The sequence below is a fragment of the Polistes dominula genome, unplaced genomic scaffold (assembly GCF_049000335.1).
Source record: "Polistes dominula isolate Pdom_NZ unplaced genomic scaffold, Pdom_raw_medaka contig_49, whole genome shotgun sequence".
Taxonomy (NCBI): domain Eukaryota; kingdom Metazoa; phylum Arthropoda; class Insecta; order Hymenoptera; family Vespidae; genus Polistes; species Polistes dominula.
Window position 1 is genome coordinate 3716481 of NW_028300914.1, and position 24643 is coordinate 3741123.

General features: G+C 30.4%; 1 protein-coding gene across 1 annotated transcript; it reads right to left on the minus strand.

Moving 5' to 3' along the window:
• Positions 1-2234: 2234 nt before the first annotated feature.
• Positions 2235-3639, minus strand: LOC107068959 (uncharacterized). Its single transcript, XM_015325836.2, has 2 exons — positions 3615-3639; positions 2235-3316 (listed from the first exon to the last, which is right to left on the minus strand). Exon 2 carries the CDS (start codon positions 3273-3275, stop codon positions 2235-2237), a length of 1041 nt encoding a protein of 346 aa, XP_015181322.1. The 5' UTR covers positions 3276-3316; positions 3615-3639.
• Between the last annotated feature and the right edge of the window lie 21004 nt (positions 3640-24643).

Below are 24643 nucleotides of genomic sequence, written 5' to 3' on the forward strand. Positions count from 1 at the left end.
TTAATGAATGCCGTCGTTGAGTTCGTAGATCGTTTCTCTCTTTGTCTCTCTTTCTCTCTTTTATACAATCTATCTATCTATCTATATATCTATCTATCTATCTATCTATCTCTATCTCTCTTTGTCTCTCTGTCACCTTAGCCCGAAGATTTATTTAATCCCCTGCTCGTGGAGGAGAATAGAATCGTCGAGTATACGCTCGTTTCGATGAAGCTGCGAGTCATCAGTCGAGCCTTAATTAAAGCGTAATTAAGAGGTGAAGAAGTTATTTTGGAAAAAAAAAAACAAGAAAAAAAAAACAAATGAATATAAATAACAAGACACATAGGTAATATACCTATATGAAAGTTCTAGAAAAAGAATGAAATGAAATAAAGATATAAAGAAAATTAACGAATAAGTCATTTCATTTGGTGGTTATCGAAGCAAACACCAATCTAAAAGGGTTCTTATTATCATTATATTATTATAATATTTTTGCTCGACTTTATGACTACTACTATTACTATTCGTTGTATTGAAACGAAAAGAGAGGAAGAGCTTTCTCACAGTTCGCGAAGAAAAAGCTTCGAAGGTCTTTCCTTCTCTCTTTCTTTATACATATATATCTATATATATGTATGTTTCTTTTTTATTTTGTATTTTTTCTTTTTTACTTTTACGTTCACTCTCTTTCTCGCGTCCAACTACTACCATCTATCATTCTGTCAGCTAGGAGATTTCAATTTGCTCTCTTTTTGCACCATTACCGGGCCCCGGCGGCCCGCGCAAAATTGTATTTAATTGTGATTGACTGCTAAGTGGAGGTGGCCCATCGCTGCCATTTGTCCCGCGATTTTTGCATATCCCTAATTGCGAAGAAGGGAGCATCCTTTTACTTTTTTTTTCTTATTGTTAAAAAAAAAAAAAAAAAAAAAAAAATCGCCCCCCTTTCTTGAAAACCTTTATTCTTCAACGAGAAGGAATCACGACCTTGCTCCTGATGCTTCATATTTATCCTTCAGAAAAATTCGATTGTATTACTTTTAATGTACTTTTACTGTTTAATTCTTTATATTTTAATATGAATGAGAATGAAAGATTTTTTTTTCTTTCATTTCAAGGATCAAATTTAATCGTTTGGATATTAATCATTTTCAATCGTATGAAAAATACAAGTAATTTATGGTTATGAATAATTTGTTAATAAAATTTATAAAAGTGTAATTTTTACTCGTCAAATTATTAATGATATTAGACGTAAGTAATCGTATAATAATAATAATTGTTTTTAATTTTAAAAATCATTATTTCATTCAAGTTATTATTCACATTTTAACATATAACATTCCCGTTATTATTAAACACGATGATCATTTCTTTAAACAGAATTTCATTTCGTTAAAGAAAATTGTCTTATCGTTTTCGTTTGGTTATAAGTAAACTTTTAGATTTAATAATTTAAAAGCTAAGAGAGAGATAGAGACTAAATCGTATATATATGTACTTATTTATGTACTTACTTATGTACAGATAGACAGACAGACAGACAGAAATGTACGCCTACGCGCGTGTTACTTCGAGACGATCACCTGTGAGATTTATTTACAATTGAGAGAGAGAGAGAGAGAGAAAAAAAGAAAGAGAGAGAGGGAGAGAGAGAGGAGAATCTTTCTCTAGGCCCTTTCAAAAGGTCCTCCTTTTTTTTCCTCTCCACAGGAAAGTATCGAATTAGCAAAGAATCACATTTTACATTCTTTCTTATCGGCTAAGAGCAACCAGGACTCGACTTTACGATACTTTGTGCATCTTTTCATTCTCGTTTTTCTTTTGGCTACCGATACTATCTTTAAGAGAAAGAGAAAGAGAAAGAGATCGGTAAGGAAAAAGTCACGTGGAATCTCGCGGCAATGTGGCACGAGGGAGAAACATTAGCGATGAAATATTGCGCGGCACGAAACTGCTGTAATTATTGCTCTTGATTAAACTCACCGGCTGTATAAGGAATTCGAATCGATATTCCCTTCTCTCTCTCTCTTTTTCTCTTTCTCTTTTTCTCTTTTTCATGTATATATATATATACATATACATATATATGTATCTAGCTATATGCACAAACCACGCACTAATCGATTAGATTTAATCTCGTTTACTTTATCATTCAAAATCGCGAGATATTATAACGATTGTAATTTAATAATCTAAACGGAAATTAAAAAAAAAAAAAAGAAACAAATGATAATATATTCGTATATTCATTCTCTTTGTAAAAGTTCATATAACGCAGCGATATAAGTCTGTGCCATTTGTAATGTTTCAAACTTGCTTAATTTCCTATCGTTACCTAAACTAGGTACAACGTCACGTAGCCTATCAAAGGCATCATTTAAACTGTTCATTCTTCTTCTTTCTCTTGCATTAGCTGCCAATCTTCTTCTCCTAAGTACCTCGACACCCGGTGCAGTACCATTTTTAATCTTTTGCACGGATTCTTTGTCCTTGTGTTCAACGTAATCCGTTGTACGAAAAGTTTCATTCCTTTGATTGTGATGATACCTGACTTGATGATCATTTTCGATTGTTTGATTGTTCGATGCACAAGGGTCTTTTCTTTGCATACAGGTGGTGCTACCAAAGTAAAGCACGTCTGACCTTTGACCGTAAGCACCAACGACGTCTGGTCCACCAACTTCGTTACTTCCTGAATGAGTGAGACCGTTACTTTTCGCAATGGCATAAGCTTTCTTAACGAAAAAAGTATCCTGCTTCTGTGAAAACTCGCACCTGTCGTTACCGAATACTACGTTCGTGGGATGATGGTGTTCCATTTTTGGCGCGTAACCGGATTCCTGTTTGCTCGTGACGAAGGTTTCGTTGTTAAACGTCGTAGTACTGTTCAAAGGTGTTGTTTGATAGATCTCATCGATACGTTGATGATCGTTCATTCTGAATACGATTTTAGCACGTTCCTTAGGATTACCGATCATCGTTTGAGATTGATGATCATTTCTGTATCCCTCTTTATAATAACCTTCGTAAAATTCGGCGAAATTAAAGCTAGCCGTAGTGGTAACGTGAAATGCACCGTTCAAAGGACCAATCTCTTGATATTCCTGATGATTGTGACTGTCCAATGAACTAACGCTACCACAACTACTACCTCGTGATCTTGGTGGTTGAGGATAAACCTCCTGATGAGCCCAAGATACTCGTTGATTCGATTCAGGACTACTAGCCGAACCATAACCCTCGGAATCCATCAGATCGTATTGCTGGAAGTTCGCGTAGGCGGTCATCCTAGCCACGGGATTCAACGTTTATCGTGGGTATAGTCTTTCTCTACTGATTATATTAAAGAACAAAATTTTTTTTTTTCACATTTGGATAATATGTCGATAACCAAATGACGTTTATCCTTGTACTTTTTTTTTATCTAACTGTGATTTATTATTATATTTATGTTGTTCTTTTTAAATTTGTTTATATACATACGTTCGATTTGATGTCATAATAATATTCCTTTTTGAAAAAACTTCGATATAATTTTCACGATAAGATAAAAATGAAGTTTCACTTATAATCTTGACTCGTATCGGATGCTTCACGTACGGAAGCGTTGCGTAAACTGGCTTTACCTGGCGATCTCGTGGCCTGGACCATGCCGGTTGCTTTTCTTGGGACTTAAAGGAAGGGAGGGAGAGAGCGTGCTTCTGGGACCCACGTGGAAGGGGATCCCTGAGGAGTGGAAGGGATCCATGGGGAAGTGGGAATCTCTTTGTAGAAGCCGCAAGACCGGACACGCCTCTCTCTCTCTCTTCTCATGCTCTTTTTCCTCTTTCTTCTTGGTTATTCTTTGCTGGGGGCTCTCTTTAAGTCAAATTCGATCGACGGATGAAAAAGGAAATAAACGAGAAGAAATACGAGAAGAAAGAAGCCGATCGCGTGGCACGATTTTTTTTTTTCTTTTATTTTGTCTTCTCTCTCTTTTTTGTTTTTGCTTCTTTTTTTTAAATCTCCTCCTATTTTTTCTTTTCTCTCACACCACCCTCCCCTTTTTTCTCTTTTTTTCTCGCGATGGGTGAACTCTTTCCTTTTTATATTTTAATTCTTTTTACACGTGGATTGAAAACAATTTTTTAAATCTTATTTTTCGTTGAATTATCGAAATATTTCACGTCCATTTAACCCAACCTTTTTATATATTCAAAATAAATCATTAAATATATCAATTTTGGTCACAATTGGAATAATAAATAATACGATAATATACGTAATTTTATTCAATCTTATCATTCTATCGTTCTTATTTTCTAAAGGTTATAAAGTGGCTCGTGTTATGCTCGTTATTGCCTTATCGAAGAAAATCTTTCATCAATGGTATTCGATATTTTACGCTATTTTCACAGGATCCGTTTTTGTGATACCGTTTCTTTTTTTAGTTCCGAAGAAGAAACCCCAAATAACGTGTGACAAATTTTACGAGCTACCAGCGAGAACAACAGACAAAAGAAAAAACCCACCGCAATCCCGTTATTTTTGTCAGCAGATTTTAAACGCACGGAGAAGCAGGAGGAGGAGGAGGGAGAGAGGGTAGAAGGAAAGAAAAGCGTCGACATTTTGACTGGTTTACGAGCACGAAGTGGCGCCTTACAAGTCTATCCATTAGTGTGAATGGTCATTGTAAAAGATCTACGACAGGTCAATAAAAAAAAAAATCTAACTTTCAAAAACAACAGCTACTAACCATTGGGAGTTGTTTGTTAGAATTTGACTCGCACTAAGAAGAAAACATATTTATAACGATTACTTCTTTACTTTTTCTTATAAACACGATTTTTTTACGGTAAAAATAAGTATATAATGAGTCATAATGAAAATTTGAATTACATTGTTGATTGATTTAACAACTAAAATGCATTCCAAGTTTACGAAAGCAAATGACTCCTATTTTCAATAATAGTGTGTTACGTATATCACTTAAGTATATCATCTTTACCACCTATCGCGAATCACTTACGGAAAAAAAATGACTATATTTACGTATCTCATTGTAAGTTACTATTTTGGTATTCGATGGCAAACATAAATCTCTCGGTTATGTGCTTGTCCTAACACTTAGAGACAATTACTAACAGTACTTACTAAACATCACCTAACATCTTCCTATATTTGTAAACACAATATCATGGAAAATGATAGATATTGCATTACAGGATTTATTCTTAAACAGGAAGACATAATAATAAAAAAAAAAGAAAAAAATCAAGAATATTCGCATAGTTAAACGACAGGAAAATATCGTATATGTTGTTCGTCTATGTTAACTCATTCTTGATCGTAAAAGAGTAAATAGGAATGAGAAGAGGGGACTGGTGGGGTTAGAGGTTGCAAGAGAAAAAAAGAAAGAAAAGAAAGCAAGAAAAAAAGGAAAGAGAGAGTAGATAAAGGAGAATAAACGTTGTGTCGGCATGAAATATCGTCCTTTTCCCTCGTTCATTTTCCATGAATTCGATGAGACGACGAAGGCTGCTGCTGACTGGTTGGCTCGGTTTAAAGGCGGTAGACTTTAAAAGCTCGTTATCCTGCGCTTAATACGCAACAAATGAGCCGATCCTTGGGAGAAACTCTCTGTTACTTTGACCGACCTATGAGATAGAAAGAAAGAGGAAGAGAAGGAGGGTTAATCTTTTAGTGAACGAAAGGGCATGCTCTCGTTTCCACAAAAGTTCCAATGTTTACGCCTACGGACGACGCGCGTCCTTTGATTTACGATTAAAAAAAAGAAAAATCCTTTTGGTAGTTGGTTAGAGGTTCAACTATTTCGACGTTAGTTAATATACTAGAAATGACTATGTACTTTGTCTCATTTATTTTCTTGGTTCTTTTTCTCACGCATTTCTCTTCTCCCATTTCTTCATATTTGACTTTTCTTTAGAGTTTACAAAAAAAAAAAAAAAAAAAAAGAAAAATAGGAATAAATCGTTCTTACGAGAATATATCTGCATATTCTTCATAAGTTCGTAGGTTCGTTTCATTTCGTTTCCTGTCTCGTAGATCGATCGATAATCGATTTTCTTGCTTTCGATGTAAAGCATAAATTGATTATTATACGAGTAGGGTACCACATCGGTACAACGATTCACGGCTCGGACAATCGCTAATGATTTACAAGATAATGACACGTTTGACTGATGCACACTGGCTACTACTAGCGGCATCCACGACGTGAAAATATCCAACGACAGATGCGATGGTATCTGCAGTGTATTAGCAACACGTTGCAACGTCGATGAGACAGACAACAGACAGAAATATAGAGAGAGAGAAAGATGAAAGAAAGAATACCGGTATTATTTCTTGAAAAATATTATTATTATTATTTTTTATTTTTTCTATTCTAATAATCGATACAATTTTTTCTTTTCAATTCTTTTCGTTTTGTTTTGTTTTCTTTTTCTTTTTTTTTTTTTTGAATAACATCAAGTAACTCTCTTCCTCTCAATCTTTATTATAAAATTTTCTATATTATCGTTTTATTTTGTATAAAACACACCTCAGGCTTTGCAATACAATATAATTAATCGACACTTCTGATGGATTATCCTTGTAGTCTGATTAGCTCCCTGTTACAGTACGAAGCGAAATGGGACTCATTATTTTACATCTAATCGATATCTACGCACGGAATTGGAAGATAATAGTGATGAGTAATAATAGGAAGAAAATGACGAGATACACGTGTGACGTAATTCACTGGAAGCATGCAAATTAGAAAATGATAAGCAATGATATCTAATGAAATACGTATAGTTTAATCTACTATTAAATTCGTTGTGTTGCGAATAATACAATTTTTTTTTGTTAATTGTGGTCAATATTTTTTATTACGATTTTAAAAAAATTTTTTAATAAAATATATATATATATATATTATTATAATATTTTTATATATAAAATAATATTTTAATATTATATATTTATATAAATTATAATTTAAAATAATATTATATAATATTTATTAATAATAAATTATAATTAAAAATATAATTATATATAATTTTATAATATATATATTTTTAAATAAATATATATATCTATTATATAAATTTGTTGATATCACTAATACGAAATGATTTTGGTAGAACAAGCATAAAGACAAAAAAACATATTAATCTTTTAAACGATGGGTTTAACCTTAAGGTCGAGGTTGAGAAGAACAACAGAAAAGAAAAAGAAAAGAAATATCTTCGATCCTATATATATTCTTTTTGAAAGCAGTGGGGTTGGTTTGATTTGCTAAATGATCAAAAAGGTCTATTCTTCTTTTAGGGTTCATCCAAACATGACCCTCATAATGGTCAAAGATTTATGACTGAAAGGAGAGAGAGCCCCTAATTAGAATTACACTCAAGGTGTTCTAATTACAGGTTTTACCCTGTGATCCCCTTTTTTGGACCACTTTCGGACCACTCGAAAGATATTTTTTTTGTTCTTTTTTAGTTTTAGCGCAAAACAATGTGGTTTAAATCTCCTGCCAATTTCTTCAGCCTCTTTCACAGTCAATGATTGTTTCGAAAAAAGAAATGAACAGTGGGCGTAGATGTTAGTTAGTCGAGTTTCTCCAACTTGTAAGAAATTTTAGTCCTCGAAATGGATTGGTTGACTCGATTTGTGCTTTCTTTGACCTCGTTATAATGATTTCTGACCGAGATAATCCTAGAAAAGAAATTATTTTCCAATTAGAAATTTTTCTTTCAGTGTACTTTACTTACACATCAGATATTCGGAACAGTTAAAAGCATACGTATACATAAAATATAAATATTGGATTGTTTAAAAAGTAATTTTTTGTTTTTTGTTTTTTTTTTTGTAAAAATGAAGATAATTTTTGCTTCGAAGTTAAGTTGGCATAAACAGTTGAATTTGATAAATTTAAGCTCTCACCTATTTCATGTGTTGTTATTTGCCGATTTGCATAAAGTAATGCAACTTTATTGTGTCAGGAAAAAACGAAACTACTTTCCGCGCAAACAACTCAATACATATACAAATTTATAACAATTTAATTAATAAATAATACATATTATTAATATTATACTATTAATATATATATATATATATATAGATTGTCATACATATATACGATTGTCTAGGAATTTTATTAAATTGTACGTGTTAATTAGGAAAATTGTTATAATTAAAAAAATAATACTAATAATACTATTTTAAAATATAATAATATATTAATATTAATATATTAATATTATATTTTATAATAATACTAATTTAAAAAATAACACTATAATAATACTATTAATAACTAATAATTATGCTTATAATTATTTCTTCATTTAAAATGACACATATTTTCCCTTTCTTTTAATTCAATTAGTGACTATTGAAAAAAATTTAATATAGAAACAAATTTTCTAGAAAGATAAAAGATACAAAAAACGAATTACTTATATTAAATTTGAAAAGAGGTATTAAAAGTAGAAGGGGTTAGAAAAAAAGATTTGGTACTACTGTTAAGAACACTGGTGGTAGTAATGGGGAAGGGGGGAGAATGGTTGCTACTTTTTGTTTCTTTTCTTTATTTTCTTTTTTTATTTCAGCACGAGCAATCAAGGTGGTCATTAAGGTTCCACACGACGCCTTTATTCGATTCATCGTGCTGTAAAATACGACGCTTTCTTGGGACAGCAAATATACATACTGTTGCTCGGATATACTCGACAAGAAGAGAAGAAGAAGAAGAGTTCTTTCTCCTCCTCCACCTCCTCCTCCTTCTTCTTCTTCTTCCAAAGTAAAATAATAATGATTTATGTTCGCTTATCGATGCATCGACTTCCTGTCTACCGTCCTCGATAATATACGATCGATTAAATGAACGTAATTTCCTTTTTCGATCGTTGTCCTCGTTAAATTCCCTTCCGTAAAAGTTTGTATGTGCTTCGTTATATTACCATCACTATTACAACCATCAGCACCACCACCCTTTCCTATTGCTGCATCTTCTTCGTTCTTTTGACCCTGGATCAAACGAGCTTCTATTTCTGTTATATATATTCCTAGCATTTTATTGGCCCATTAACAGTTTGTCGTATCCATTAGCCACGCTCAATGCTATCAAGAACTTACCGCGACAAACGAGAGTCTCTTCCTTGTTTAGAAATAATTGAAAATTGACAAAATAAAAAGAAAATAAGACGTTAATCCTCCCCACCTCGTTTCTCTCTTTCTCTCTCTTTTTCTTATTCTCCTTTCACGAGAGTTTCTATAATGATGAAAATGGGATATCGTATATTTTGTAATAACACTTAAAAGAGAATCATTATTTTATGATACGATTTATAACATTTTCTTTTTTCAATTTTTTACAGTAAGTTTGTAACATTTATTAATTCATTAGAAAACGAGCATCATGAATATTATTCCAAAGTGTGTTTTACATGGATTATTAATTAACAACTACACACACACACACACACACTATAATATCATCGTATTCGTATTGAATTTGAAAGCGAGACACACACAAAAAATGGTGCATTTAAAAGTATATACAGAAACAGGGTCTAGGTAGGGGGGGGGAACATCACATAAAACCACCATTAATGACAACACTCAAAGCTCTTTTTTTCTGGTTCATCGTTCATTTCCTGTATGTTCATATCATTCGTATGTATACATATATATATCTGTCCATTACCTGTATACAATGAAAAATCACTGGACAGTGATTTCTATAGGTTTAAAACGTTTTGTCTTGTTTTATGTTTTATTTTTTATTTGTTTGTTTTGTTTCCTCATCCCCCTCTTCCTCCTCTTCCTTTTCTTCCTCTTTCTCCTTCTTCCTTCATTTGTGTCTATTTCTTTCGTTTATTTATAAATACCGTTGAATCTCGACATAACGCATTCAGGTAACGGTGCTAATTACTTATTTACTGCGATTTTACCGCGGCATTGGTCGAGAAAAGCATTGGGTGCTCAAGAGCAAATTGAGAAGACGTTGAGTGTACTTTTAAACGGCAAGGTATGGCATGGCATGGCAAAGCAAAAGCCGAGAGAACTCGCCGTTCCGTGACATTATCTCGTATCGTAAAATACTCTCAAGCCGATCCTTAGAGAACGACTTAATTGATACTAATGAAATTATCTCGAACTGCCTGTTTTGCACCCGCCCGATGCTGTGATTCTGTATTTACCTATAATTATTACATAAGAGAATCCAATCAAAACAACGAGAAGAAAAAACAATAATCAATTGAGTGATTATATTATTAAGTAAAAATATATAAATTGATATATTAAGATATAAATTGCAATAATAATAAAATATTTAGAAGAATTATGAACAATTTTTAATTTAAGTAATAGATCAGAAATATGATTTATAATTTTTTAATACGTAAATTAGAAAAAGAAACAAGAAATAATAATCAATTGATTGATTGTATTATTTAAAAAATATATATTATAAATTATTAATTATAATATTTTTATATATAAAATTACATAATTTTATTATAAATTATTTAATTTATTTAAATAAATTTTAAATTATTTATTATAAATTATATAATACATATATAAATTATTAATTATATATTTTTATATAAATTGATATACTAAAATATTAATTGTAATAAATAATTCTAATTAAATTAAAAATATAATAATAAATAAAATTCAATTAATTTAATAATAAATATAAATTGATCGTACTAAAAAATATACATAGATTAATAATAATATAATATTTAATCGAATAGTGAACAATTTTTAATTTAATTAATATAATAATATATGAGAAATAATATTAATGATTTTTTGATACGTAGATTAGTGAATCATTGGAATTGTTACGAATGAGAGACTGTAAAACAAAAGTAATTGAAGTTGTATAATTTGAAAAAAAGAAAAGCAGAAAATGTTAGTGATTGATAGTTACTAATGTATAGAAAAGTATAATTAAAGAACGTTTGATATATAGAATACTTGAATGTAACGAACAGAAACTTAAAGTAACAAAATGATATATAAATGGTTGTTCAGAGGAAGGAATTCTCATTGACATTAATATTCCATAACAGATATAAAACGAAGATCAGGAACGTTTGATATGCAGAATACTTAATGACTATGCAGTTAAATGGGATTTAATCTTTTATGGTCTATAATATTTCCGGTGTATCTTCTTTCAAATAATTTACATTAATTTGTTATTAATAAATTATAAATGAACATGTGAAAAATGTGGTTATACCTATAATTAAAAAAAAAAAAATTCATATATAACAAAAAATAAGAATAAATAAATAAATATTCGTAAAACATTTCAAGTTAGAACAGAACTCGAAATACTTGGTTTTGAGTTTCATCATACCGGTAGTTCCTTCGTTTGTATCTTCTTGAAGGCTCAAAGTTGTGACAGTCACTGTTCCACCGGGTGATATACCGAGAAAGCATATCTTCGAGGTCCTCGTGAGCTGTTCGCGAGCGCACAAACATTCGCACACACTAACTCACAAATGCACCAGGCTAGAATATGCATCAACAACATACGTGTGCGTGTCGTAGTCCAAGTCGTTCCAAGTTTCTTCGTTCCTACCTCGTCCGGGATAGTTTGCAAGCATGACGAAGCTTCGCGGGAGTCGACGAATCGTTAGTCGAGTATTCTTAACTCTTCGTAAGAATCGCGAGTAAAGAGAGAGAAAGAGAGAGAGAAAAAAAGAAAGAGAGAGAGAGAGAGAGAGACCTTCCTACGAGAGATCATAGAACCGTCTTGGGAAACTTCGTGGATCTTTCATGTGATCATAATGTGTTACTACTCGACGTTAACAACGTTGCCAAGAATTTTCTTTCCAATGATTTTACCTTTGTTTCTTTTTTTTTTTTTTTTAATTTTATTTCTCTCTCTCTCTCTCTTTCCCTTTTATTTGTCTCCTATATATATTTATATATATTTTATATTAAACAACGTCAACAAAATAATTTTATATTTAATTCATAGATATTTATCTAATAAGAATTTAGATAACACACACAACTGGGGTATGACTTAAATTCATTTTCATAATTTCCTTTTTTATATACAGAACACTGATGATTTACTTTTATCAAGAGCGGTACAAAAGAATAATAAAAATTTTGTTAACTTTTGTTTATGATTATCAAAGTTTTATTCTCATTGAAATCAATGTGTTAATAATTACGAAAATAATATAAATCAAAGTTTATATTTATTTTCTATTACATCGATCAACGTTAAATTTTGTTGAATCAGTCAACAGATATGATTAATAATATACATCATTTCTAATTATCCATCATTTATGAAACTCTTTTCTCTTTTCATCAACAATTCTTTTCTTTTACTTGTTAAGATTCGTAATATTGCTAGATCATGGAAGTTTTCTCTTGCGAGATTTTAAAAGTGGGACAATGAAAAAATGATGTCTCTTTCTCCAGAAGTATTAACACGAATAAATTCTCGATCGTAGACACAACTGACTAAAGATTTTCATATTATATCTATTGAAATAAAATAATCCGTGTGTGTTGTTGTCAAGGGGTCAGCTCTAGGAAATCACTAATTCAAGTACCCCATAACTAGCTTTGTTGGGTGGGTGTCCGCCTCGTAAAAGGGCTCCCTAGCCTCGGGGGCTTTGAAAGGAAAAATGATGGATGAAAAAGGATGAGACAAGTAAAAGAGTTGGAATAAGAAATAAGAGGTGGAGAAAGAAAGAAGAAGAAGAGGAGGAAAGTTGAGCAAAAAGTTAGCCGTCGGTGTAGGTAGTAGTAGTAGTAATAGTAGTAGTAGTAGTAGTTGCCATGGTGCACAAACGATGCAAATCGTTGATCGTTTTATTTATTTATTTACTTTTCTTTAACTTAACTTGCTCGTTTATTTATTTATTCATGATCGTGCGAGCCTATGTAAATATATACGGTGCCTCTTCTTTATGGGAAGCCGTGAACCCCGCCGTTACCAACTTTACGTCCCAATGATCCGTTTCGAAGATGACCACCAACTAGTGGGGTTAAAGAAAAAGAAAAAGAAAGAAACGTAAGGAGGAGAAAAAAAAATAACAAAAAAGTGATGCTCCTCTATTCATTTATGATAGGATCTAAAGGTCACAAGGATACGCGTATATTATCGAACTTTATACGTTGAGAATCGTCACTAGATGAAAACTTATCGTAAGGTGCGTCACGTAGGAAACTATAATACATCATCGTTTAAATGTCGATTACTACATAGTCGTGGATGATGCATAGTGTGTTTACTGTTCGCTCGATAATAGTAAAAGATATTACCGTTCAATACATAACACACACATGTATACATATACATATATGTTTATGTTTCTAATCAATCTATATATAGATTTGTGTATATATATATATATATTTGCATTTATATTATAGTTATTAAATAGTATATCTACTGCAACATAGGTGTATATCTAATCTCAATGCTAACATAATATTACAGGTATATATATAGGGTGTTCAAAAAAAACTATTCAATATTTATATGATATCCTGTGCTATGTTATATATATATATATATATATATATATATATATATATATATATATATATATATATATATATATATAACTATAACTGTAATTACCTAATACCTATATAATTAATAACTATAACAAATAACTGATAAATATAACTATATAAAATATATAAGTTATAGATCATTTCTTTCAACATCATTCAAAAGTACTGACATATATAATCTATTAATACTATTAACTATATATACTTATTAAAATATAAGAAACGAGTTCGCAGTAGCAAAGCTTAGTCATTTATCCGGCGCCGTATTTAATTAACACGCTCATCACAGTGCCGTAGTTGTGATCGTAGAGATCGTAGAGTCTCTAAAGGAAAACTTTCTACAGAAGCCAGTCTAGGAGTCCAAGGCTCAAGCTTCGACTGCCGAGTCAGCGTCGATTAGGTGCATCGTTTTCCCGTAAAGAACCGCATGAAATCCTTCGGTGCGCAGGTATCATTTCGTATGTTAGCGCACGAGCTGTGTGCTACTATATGTGTGCCGTGTATAAGAAATAAAAATAAAATAAAATAAAAGAAAAAAGAAAAAAGAAAAAGAGAAAGAGAAAGAGATAAAAAGGACTCTTGGTGCACGGCGTTAATCGGAGAATTATAGGATCAACGACGTTACCCTGGCAACGGATAACGGCTGGCCAGATGTTGCCAACAATATCGCCACCTAGGAAGTACCTAAGAGTTCTGACATCTGCCTCGTCATTCTTACTGCACTCTATGATTGTTAGTTAAAAAGAATGAGAGACAGAGAAATATATGTATATATATGGATGATTAAGGATAGTTTTCATTTATTCCAACTACTACTACTACTACTACTACTACTACTACTACTACTATTATTCAAATTTGAAAATTCTTCCTATCACGGAAATAATAAGGACACACGAGGTTTTTTTTAGTATTTTTTGTTCCCCCTAGTATAATAACCTTCGTTCATTTCCGATTGGCTGTAAGAAAGATAACACGCAAGGTGGACTCAACAACGTGTGAAGATATTCTTCTGATTAATTATCCTCTAAATTAATTGGAATAGGTAAGAAGGGTGTCGACAATTATCAAAAGTTGTAAATATTCATACGATATAATATGTATTATTGATTTATATCATCGATATTAAGATTAATATCTTATTTTAACATTTAAGAAATAATTGATTTAATATTATAATTAATGAATAATAATATAAACTAAATAAAAAGACAAAAGAAACAATCAAACAATTTTTATATAATAAAAATATAACTATGTATTAGGGGGACCGATTAATTGCGTTACTACGCATGTTAAATTATTTCTAATATTTTAAATCAAAAAAACGATTGATGATTTTTATCGTTACAATATTATAAAAATTTGCATACCAGAATTTGCATATAGAAAAAGGTTGTTGATAATGTGATTAATTAATTTGATTATTGATTAATAATAAAAACTTATTTGAATTTTGAGATTAAAAAGTGACATAACTTTTCGGTCCACCTAATATATTTGTAATAACAATTATTGTATAAAATTCTCGAACAGAGAAGACAAAAATATAATAAAAACATTGTAATATTCATTCAAGATATAAAAAAATGAAAATCAACATAATTTGAAGATTACCTGTGATGGTTACGTTTAGTGTTAATAATAAATTGTCGAGACGATTATTGTTATTATCAATTTACAAAAAATCATGCTAATATCTTATTACGATGCCTTCCGTTTTACGTGTTATTTTTATCAACTAGTGAAGATTTTCAGATCGTTCGATCGATCTGAATCGATCTGATCGAATTTGCCCCCATCAAACTTTATTTCAATAATCGTCGAATAATAAGGTGGGCCCTTTCAATCGTTATAAGCCCACCTTTAACGTGATCGTTAAAGAACTATAGTAGTAGTAGTAGTAGTAGTAGTAGTAGTAACAGTATATAGTATATAATATATAGTATGTCTATAACCTGGGGTGGGCTAAAGCCAATTTATGAATCATTAGACATAGTCGAGGTAACATATTGAAATCGATCTACCTTTGTTTTTTTTTCTTTTTTTTTTATTATTTCTCGACACGCATCGTCGCGGAACCTACCCCTCGTTTATTGTTACACACTGTTACGGAAATCGCTGCTCTCTTCCCTCTTTAGAAAAATATTTCATAGAACTAAACGACACACATACATACCTACATATATATATTGTATTTTTTTTCTTTTGTCTCTATGTGAAAAAAAATAGAATGAAATTTTTGTGAAGATTATAAGCACGTGCCAACACGGCAAGCACAAACAGCAGTAGCATTAGTTCTGGTTAATTCGAAACGAACCACGCACGCTAAGTCTTCACCTCGGTCAGACATTAAAGCGCGAAATTTAAATGAAAAATTGGCGCGTGTCTGTTCTAGCAATTCACGCGACACACATACAAACAAACGCAAACGTATATATATATATGTATACTTACGGAAGAGAACATATTCATTCTAACGTTCGTAACGACGAGACATCGTCACGGCTCGAAGATCACGTGGCACCTTTTCACGTGTGGCGGGAGATTTCAAAGATATCTCACAAGTCTCTTACCCGCGGTCAACGGTCGAAATGCATGAGGTTCGTTAAAAGAATCGACACGCTCGGTTACCTATTCTTCGCAAATGCAGGACTTCTGTATATATTTAGAAGAAAAAGGAGAGAGAAAAATAAAACAAAGTACCAAAAAAAAAGGAATAAAATAAGTAAGTATGTCGGACCTCATATAAAACCCACTAAGATGCCCATTTTTTGATTGTTGTTTTGTTATACCAATCCTTTAGGGACACTGTTTAAAAACTTCGATATATTCATGTGGGAGTAAGAATTTAAATTCCCGTGACTAAACATAGCGTTAGATATGAACGATTGAGAGAGATGTACGGTAAAGGATAAAAGACGATACTTAGGATAATCGTACGGTCATCATCTTCCCGTTAGCCACAATAAATTCTAAACAACGGATACGTAATTCCGTCGAGTCACGCTCGTTTATGTGCGCCCGATCGACAACGTTCGAACCTCTTTCGAATCTGCAACAAGTCCTCCTCGTCCTCGTCCTCGTCCTCATCTTCATCCTCATCCTCATCGTTTGTCGTCGTGTGTTCTTGCTATTCCCATCTTTCACATAGTGGAATTCGTGAGAGTACGCGAAGTTAGTATATCTCGAGTAGGTGAGTGGACGGTTTAACGTATTAAAAAGGATGCGTTTGCTAAGACTCTCTCTTCAATGTTGAGAAGTATTCTTTCTCTCTCTTTTATTCTTTATTTCTTTCTCTTATTTTCTCTCATTCTGTTTCTCTAAGGTATAGTCGCGTGCCGTCATGCTTCGTCGAGCCCAACGATTTCTCGCACATGACACACAAGAGTGAGAAAGAGAAAGAGAAAGAGAAAGAGAATAAGAGAGAAAGAAAGAAAGAGAAATATACGACATTACGACATTACAACTTCGAAGTGGTGGCCCCTGCTGCATGCCACAGCGAGCTCATCGCCAATCCACCAGCGATCCGAGAGACTCACTCGGCTGCCACGCGACTGGCACGTGGGGTGAGAGCAATTGCACGAAACACCCTACACAATGTTGGTCATGCCCTACCGACTCCCTCTCGTTTCTTATTCTACTCCCTTTTACTCCCTTGACAGTCACAATCATCTATGTATATATGTCTATGTATAATCGTATTCAAGTGATTATAGTTGGACAAATGATTTAAACCTTCTTCATTTCCAACTAAACGAAATCATTTTTGTGTTATATGTAGAATGGTTTTTTAAACATTTTAGTATCTCGTTCAATTATTATAATAATATAATAACTTTTTCTTAAAGAAGTTATTATTTATAATAAATTGAAGATTATATATCTGTGAATCAATTCAACATATTTATATAATATAATAATACATATTAGTATTATAATACGGTATAATTCTACTATAAATATATAATATAAATTATTTATAATTTATATTATTTATAAATATAAATATAGTATAATATAATTATACTATAAATATATAATATTTATTATATCTAATTACCATATATAAGGTATATTATACATATAATAATATTATTAATATTAAATAAATAATTAAATCGATACATTAATGTTAAGATTTTAATTTCTAAAGAAACATTTACATAAATATTGTTATAGTATAATAAATATAATCTTAACACTGATCAATTGACTTCTCTCAGTCATAAAATACTACCCCTTGGAAAAGATATACACGATAAATTAATAATGTCATTGTGAATAATAGATTATTTTAATTTACAAATTCTTAAAAGTGATCAAATAATTTAATAGTTTTATTTTATCGTTTGACAACTCATCGCCCTCTTATAAACACGACACTTCGCTTAGAAACTTAGGGTAATAAAAATCGACTACGATGAAAGGTAGTAGTTATGGTTTACAATACCGATTGGTGCTAACTGTAAAAAAAACTTCGTAAAATTAGTAGCAGGCCGTGAACTCGTGTAAGTGATGATGGCAAATAGGTTAGCCACGTGGCCATAGCACTTAAAAGAAAGAAAGAGACAGACAATAGAAGGACCATTCAGGCAGATAAAAATAAAAGAAAGAAAGAATGAAGAAAAATAAAGATCTCGGCACCATAAATCCACCTTCGAGAAGATCTCTCTAATGGACGTTTCCTGTCGAACTTAAGAGAAAATCGTTCGCGAACCTAGTCGCGAAGAGAGTACCGATCGGTTCTGTTAAGATAGTATAAGAGTCTCTCTTCTTTCTCTCATCATCATGTGTCGACTAGTAATCTTCTTCTTCTTCTTCTTCTTCTAAATATACCGTAAGATGTTACTTCAAGAAAATGCAGATACTTAACCCTTGCGATCTAACGTTTCTCTACTAATCGTTCACCGGTTTTCTAAGTTATTTGTTATCAACCTATGCTTGTATGAAATTTTCAAATGTATTTAAAACAAACATTACAATTATATTAACAGTCATCGTCATCGTCATTCTAGAATAAAAATAAACTAACAACAACAATGAAAAAAAAAATAATAACAAAGTAAAGTAACAGGGAATGAAAAAGAGTGGAGTTAGAAGAGAAGTGGATTGGGGTGAGGGGAAAAAGTCAAAGTAGTCGAAAAGTAAATTAGGTATTTCGATGACGTGTCGGGGGTTGGTTTTTGGGTCGGGAAAGAGAGGGATCACCACATGGCACGAGTCCACGGGACGAACAACAAATGGGGGGGATGGCCCGTGTACCCTTCGTGATAGGTTGGCTGGTGCCATCGAGAAGTCAGTGTCATCTGTTGCATCGGTTACAGGCCCGGCCAACGAAGCGTGTCCGTAGTCAATTGCTGGGCTACCATAAACGTGAGAGAGAAAGAGAGAGAGAGATACAGAGGGTTAACTACATCTTAATTGCTCGATAGAATAAACGTTTCTTCTATTTTTTTTTCTTTTCTTGTTTTTCTCTCTTTCAACTAGTTCGATAGCTAACGATCCATTTCCGTGTAACGATATAATATAATTCAAATAAAATAAGTATCGTGCGTGCCGTAATAAAGTCGCGAAACGGAATACGTCGGTTTCAATTTTATAGGTTGCGATACGTTTGTTAAATTAAATATATCTCTATATATACTGTAAGAAAATGTTATACTAAACGACGACGAAGTTTTATCATGGAAGAAATGTTTATCTTCCTTATTCCAAAGATTTGTAAGTAACATTTGGCGTACGCGAGCTTCTTCATTTTTTATTTTTTTATTTTAATACACATATGTAGTATCTATATATTTACATATATATATATATATATATATATATATATATATATATATATATATATATATATATTTTGTTTTGAAAGTCTTTGAAGAAATCATTATATACCACGACATTGGAATCATTTTCGCGATTCACCGTGAATAAGGTACCGCAAAGTTTCGAGAACGTATTCATCGTGCTCATCTGTTCACCATATTTCGGACAGGGCGCGTGCCGTGTCGATAATACAATGTTACAAGACTTGGTAATAATACTCGCGACATGGGGTATACGTATAACAAACTATGAATTTTCATGTGCTCCCACTGGGAGTATACACTTGGAGAGTTACTACACGTAAGAAAACATATTGCGTATATGTATGTGTTCTGAGTCAGAAAAAGAAATAATTTTATTCATATATTTTATATTATTTATATTTATAAATACTAATTGTAATATTATAATATTACAATTTATTCACACATACACACAAACACATGAAGAATATTTTTTGGTTTTGTTTCTATTTTTAACAAATTGATTTACGTATGTTCTAACGGGGGAGGGGGTAGAAAGGGGATGAGGGTGGGGGGCACACGTGAGCTTACCAACGAAGAGAATGTTTCATATGTTATCACTCTGATGATAGGGTTCTGAGACTCGCTTACCGGTTCCTTTATTTCGAAGCAACTGACGCAGTTCCAATAAAAAAATATATGTTTCCTGTAAGGAAGATAAATAATATAAAAAATAAGGGAGAGGTATATACAGGACGATGAGAAGAAGAATAATGCAAAAGGAAGTGTAAAGGAAGCTGAATGTAGAAAAAAACGGGAGATAGGTATATATATATATACAAACGTGTAGGATCTGCGTGATCGTTTGCTTTTCATTTTCCTTTTTTCTTCCTTTTCTCTTTTTTTTTTCTGTTTCTCATCATTTTTTTTTCTCTTATCTTTTCTTGCCACGATGAAAAATAAAAAATTTAAAAAAAATGGAAAGAAGAAGAAGAATGAGTTGCACGTTTTAGGTTTTATTTAGATATGTGGTTTCAAAAGTGTAAAAATTATTTCTAAAAAATATCATAAATATATTATATAGGAACCTGTTTTTTTTTTTATCACTTTCTGTAGCACAACACGATTTGCATAATTTCTCGGGCATCTGCCATTGAGTGAGAGAGAAAGAAATAGTCATTTGTGGCTTGTCCTTTCTACTTTCGTTGTCATCGTTTTCATCTTATTTTTCCATGACAAAATATAATCAAATACATTCGCCATAAAATTAATTCCCATAACATATGTTATCGATTAAATAACAAAGACGTGTCTATCTACAAATAAATCTTTGTAAATCAAATATATTCATAAATCATTACATATATATACATGTGTGAAACATACATATGTCAATTTGTGAAAAAAATAAATAAATTAAATAATCCACACACGCGATTGACGTGAAATATCTTCAAGTTTTTATATTGGTCATTTTATTAATTTTCTATTAGATTATATTAATTATTTTTTTCGACATATTTATTTAAAAAACATTAGAGAAGAATTTAATTTAAATATAAAAATGAAAATACATGTTACACGTGACTATACAAATTTTAATCTTAATATTGAATGAGATACATTGATTAAAAAACTTTCAAGAAACGATGTACAGTACAATGTACAGTATACACACTACCTAATACTCACATACAAGTGCAAAGTATTATACATCGTGCAACCACTAGCACAATGACAGCCGTCAATAGAGGGTAAAAAAACTAAAACTAAACTTAACAGTTAACAGTTAAAACAGTTAGTACGGTCATTGGAACGCGAGTGAAATAGTTTTAAGTGTTGTCCCGTTCTGAAGTCAACTAAGAAATCTTACTAGATCGATATTTCCCCTATTTTTTCCCTACTGTCCAATAACATGTTCCCCTAAGAAAAAAACATTTCGTTAACTTTAAAAATTTTTGAAGTATCATTTCAAAATAAATTTTATCTTGGTAATATTTAAATATAAATTTGAAATTGAATTTTTATTTTGGTAACATTATATTTTTTCTTTTTGTATAATTAATCCTTTTAGTGCTGAATACTTTTACCAAAAATGTTTTGTAGAAACGAAATAATTTATTATTAACCAGATTCTAATAATAAATTATATTTAATAATTAAAGTTTTTGTTTTAATAATATAATAATTTAATATAATTTAATATGTAATAAATAATATATTAAATTAATATATAATAAATTAATATAATCTAATATAATTTAATTAAATAATACAAACATTGCATAACCCTTAACCATTAACCCTTTGAGTGGTGAATACTTTTACCTAAAATGTTTTGTAGAAACGAAATAATTTATTATTAACCAGATTCTAATAATAAATTATATTTAATAATTAAAGTTGTTGTTTCTATAATATAATAATTTAATATATAATTTAATATATAATAAATAATATATTAAATTAATATTATAGTAAATTAATATAATCTAATATAATTTAATTAAATAATATAAACATTACATTATTTTACATTAATATTAACAAACACGTAGTATATGCATTGAACAACCACGTTAGTAATTTTTATCAAACGCATATATACGTCCATAGCACTCAAAGGATTATATAATTTTTGTATAATTGTATAATAATTAAATATATAATTATATTTTATATATATATTTAATACACACAACGAGATAATTCAACAGTCATTCCCATCATTTCTTTTCGACGATAAGAAAAAAAAACATGTCTGATGGTTCCACGCATTGAAATCACCATGCAGGGAAGTCTGTAAAGCCGTTGAGAAAACAGTTTTCTCGGATTCGTTTGCTTCTAAACGACAACGTCTTCAGTTAGAAGAGTTCGAAGTTGGTAAGCAGGATACCTTAGTCATCTTGTCGGCAAGTTCTTTCGAGGACTAATCTAATAGCCAACTCCTTTTGTCGGCCTATAACTAAGAGACTGCGCCGCGACTAATTCGTCTTTTATTTTTCAGCAATCTTTAACTTTCGTTGGATGAATGACTATATAAAAAAAAAAAATAATAACTAAAGACAACACAATTGTTCATTCTCATAAATTTTCATATCTATAAAATATTAGAAAAAATTTTTATTTTACAATTATTTCATTATTATGCAATTTTAATGATAATATATTTTTAGAAGAAAAATTGTGTGGATTTTAAAAAAAAAATTAAATAATAAATAAGATAATAAAAAAAGGGGGATGTTTGTGATATTAGAAAAGGGTTTAACGAGTTTATGGGTTAGAACGAAAGGATTGGTGGCAAATTCTTTCGATACGGTGTCAGATGGTGGTAAACCTCGATACGTCTAGTCTTATTTCTTTCTTAGCACCATAAGGGTAGCGAGATGTCACAAAATTTTTCGATCGAAGGTTGCATCGTATCTTCGTACCTGCAACGTACCATGACGAATTATTACATCTCATCGATTATTTTCACGATTCTTTAAATCAATATTTTCAATAGAATACTTTTCAGTTTGCTTAAACGAAAACTAAAGTAAAGTTTTTTTTTTTGACGATTTTTCAATTAATAAAATATCGTCAAGCTTTATTACAATAATTATACTAAAATAATTAATTTAACTTTGAGGTGATACACTCCATTATATACTTATATATTAAATTATATTTTATATTGTAAATAATATTATATTTACAGTATAAATATTAATAATATTTAATATATAATTTAATATAATTATTTTAATATATTTAAAATATTATTTATTTTTTATTATTTTAATATATATTTATATTATTATTTTTTTTTATTATATATTATATTATATTATTATAATATTTAATTATAAGTAAGTAATATTATATAATAAATATATAATATTAATATATAAATAATAATTAATTATATTTACATACAAATATATGTATATTAAACGTTTAAATGGTACCACGACATTTTTTTGATATAGAAAAACATTTGATAAACATTTTCATTTAGATATTTGAAATAATATTGGTTTAACAGAGTATTAAAATTATTTAAAAACAGTTGAAATATAAACGATAGAAAAAAAGGAAATCTCATGTGTCATCTATGTTTGTTAATTTATTTTTTGAATCAAATGGGTGTGGAAAGGTTACGGTCAGAGAAAATCGCATTTATAATCGATTTTCTGTAAGATCCTTTTTCTCGTTTGACCATTTCAAGTAACGCCCAGAAATTCCGCTAACCGCTTCGTTAAATCCGTCCTGCTTGTTTCTCCACCTTTTTTTCATTTTTTCTTTTTTTTTTTCTTTGGTATCCCTTTTTTTCCCTTTTATTTCGAACAATAACGTTGTCACTTCACGAAAAGAAATTCTTCTTCTTTTTCTTCATTTTATTTGATTTTTAATAGCATATAACATGAAATGAAATAACACCTAGAAAGAACAATATTTTAATCAAAATCCTTTACAGTATAGTAGAACGTTTGACACCATGAAAAAGGAAAATAATCGTGCAAATTACTTGACGAACTTCTCAACCCCCATTGTCGTTCACTTTTTTCGCTGTCCGCCCACGACTGTTGAGAAATGATAGATCTGTTTGCCTCCACCTATATTTCTGCTGTCCTAAATTTTTGATTCGAAATTTTCTTCTTTTCATATTTTTTTTTTTTTTACAGAGAAAAAAGATACAAATAGAAAAAGGGTTTGAAATTGCTTTTCCAAATATAATCTCCTTATTGTTTGCAAGCTGTTTTCATCTGAGTGATGATGATATCTTAAACCAATATTATTCGTTTCTCACGATACTTTATTTACAAAATTTCTTACACAATAATAATAATAATTATAATAATAATAATAATAATAATAATGATCTTACATTAATACAATATTTTTTGATGCTTAAAATCTATCGAGAATACTGTTCGGAAAGAAAAACTAATCGTGATGATACACGAAATTATGATTTTGCATAAATACTTCTTTGGTCTGAAGCTGTATATTATTTTCTTAATTTTCTAATTATTTATCTAAAAAAGAAAAGTATTATACTTTGTCATTTGCTTTAAAAAAGTACATTTTAACATAACTATACATATTTATATATATATATTTATCTTACGAACATGGGACGGAATATTTTTTTAAACGAAATTCATAATTTTTATAGATCATTGGACGAAAAAGTAATTACATCGTGTAAAAATGTGATTATTAAATTAATTTTCTATTAATAATTAATCTTTGGACATCATTTCATTAATTACACACATTATTGTATTAATTTAAAATTAAAAATT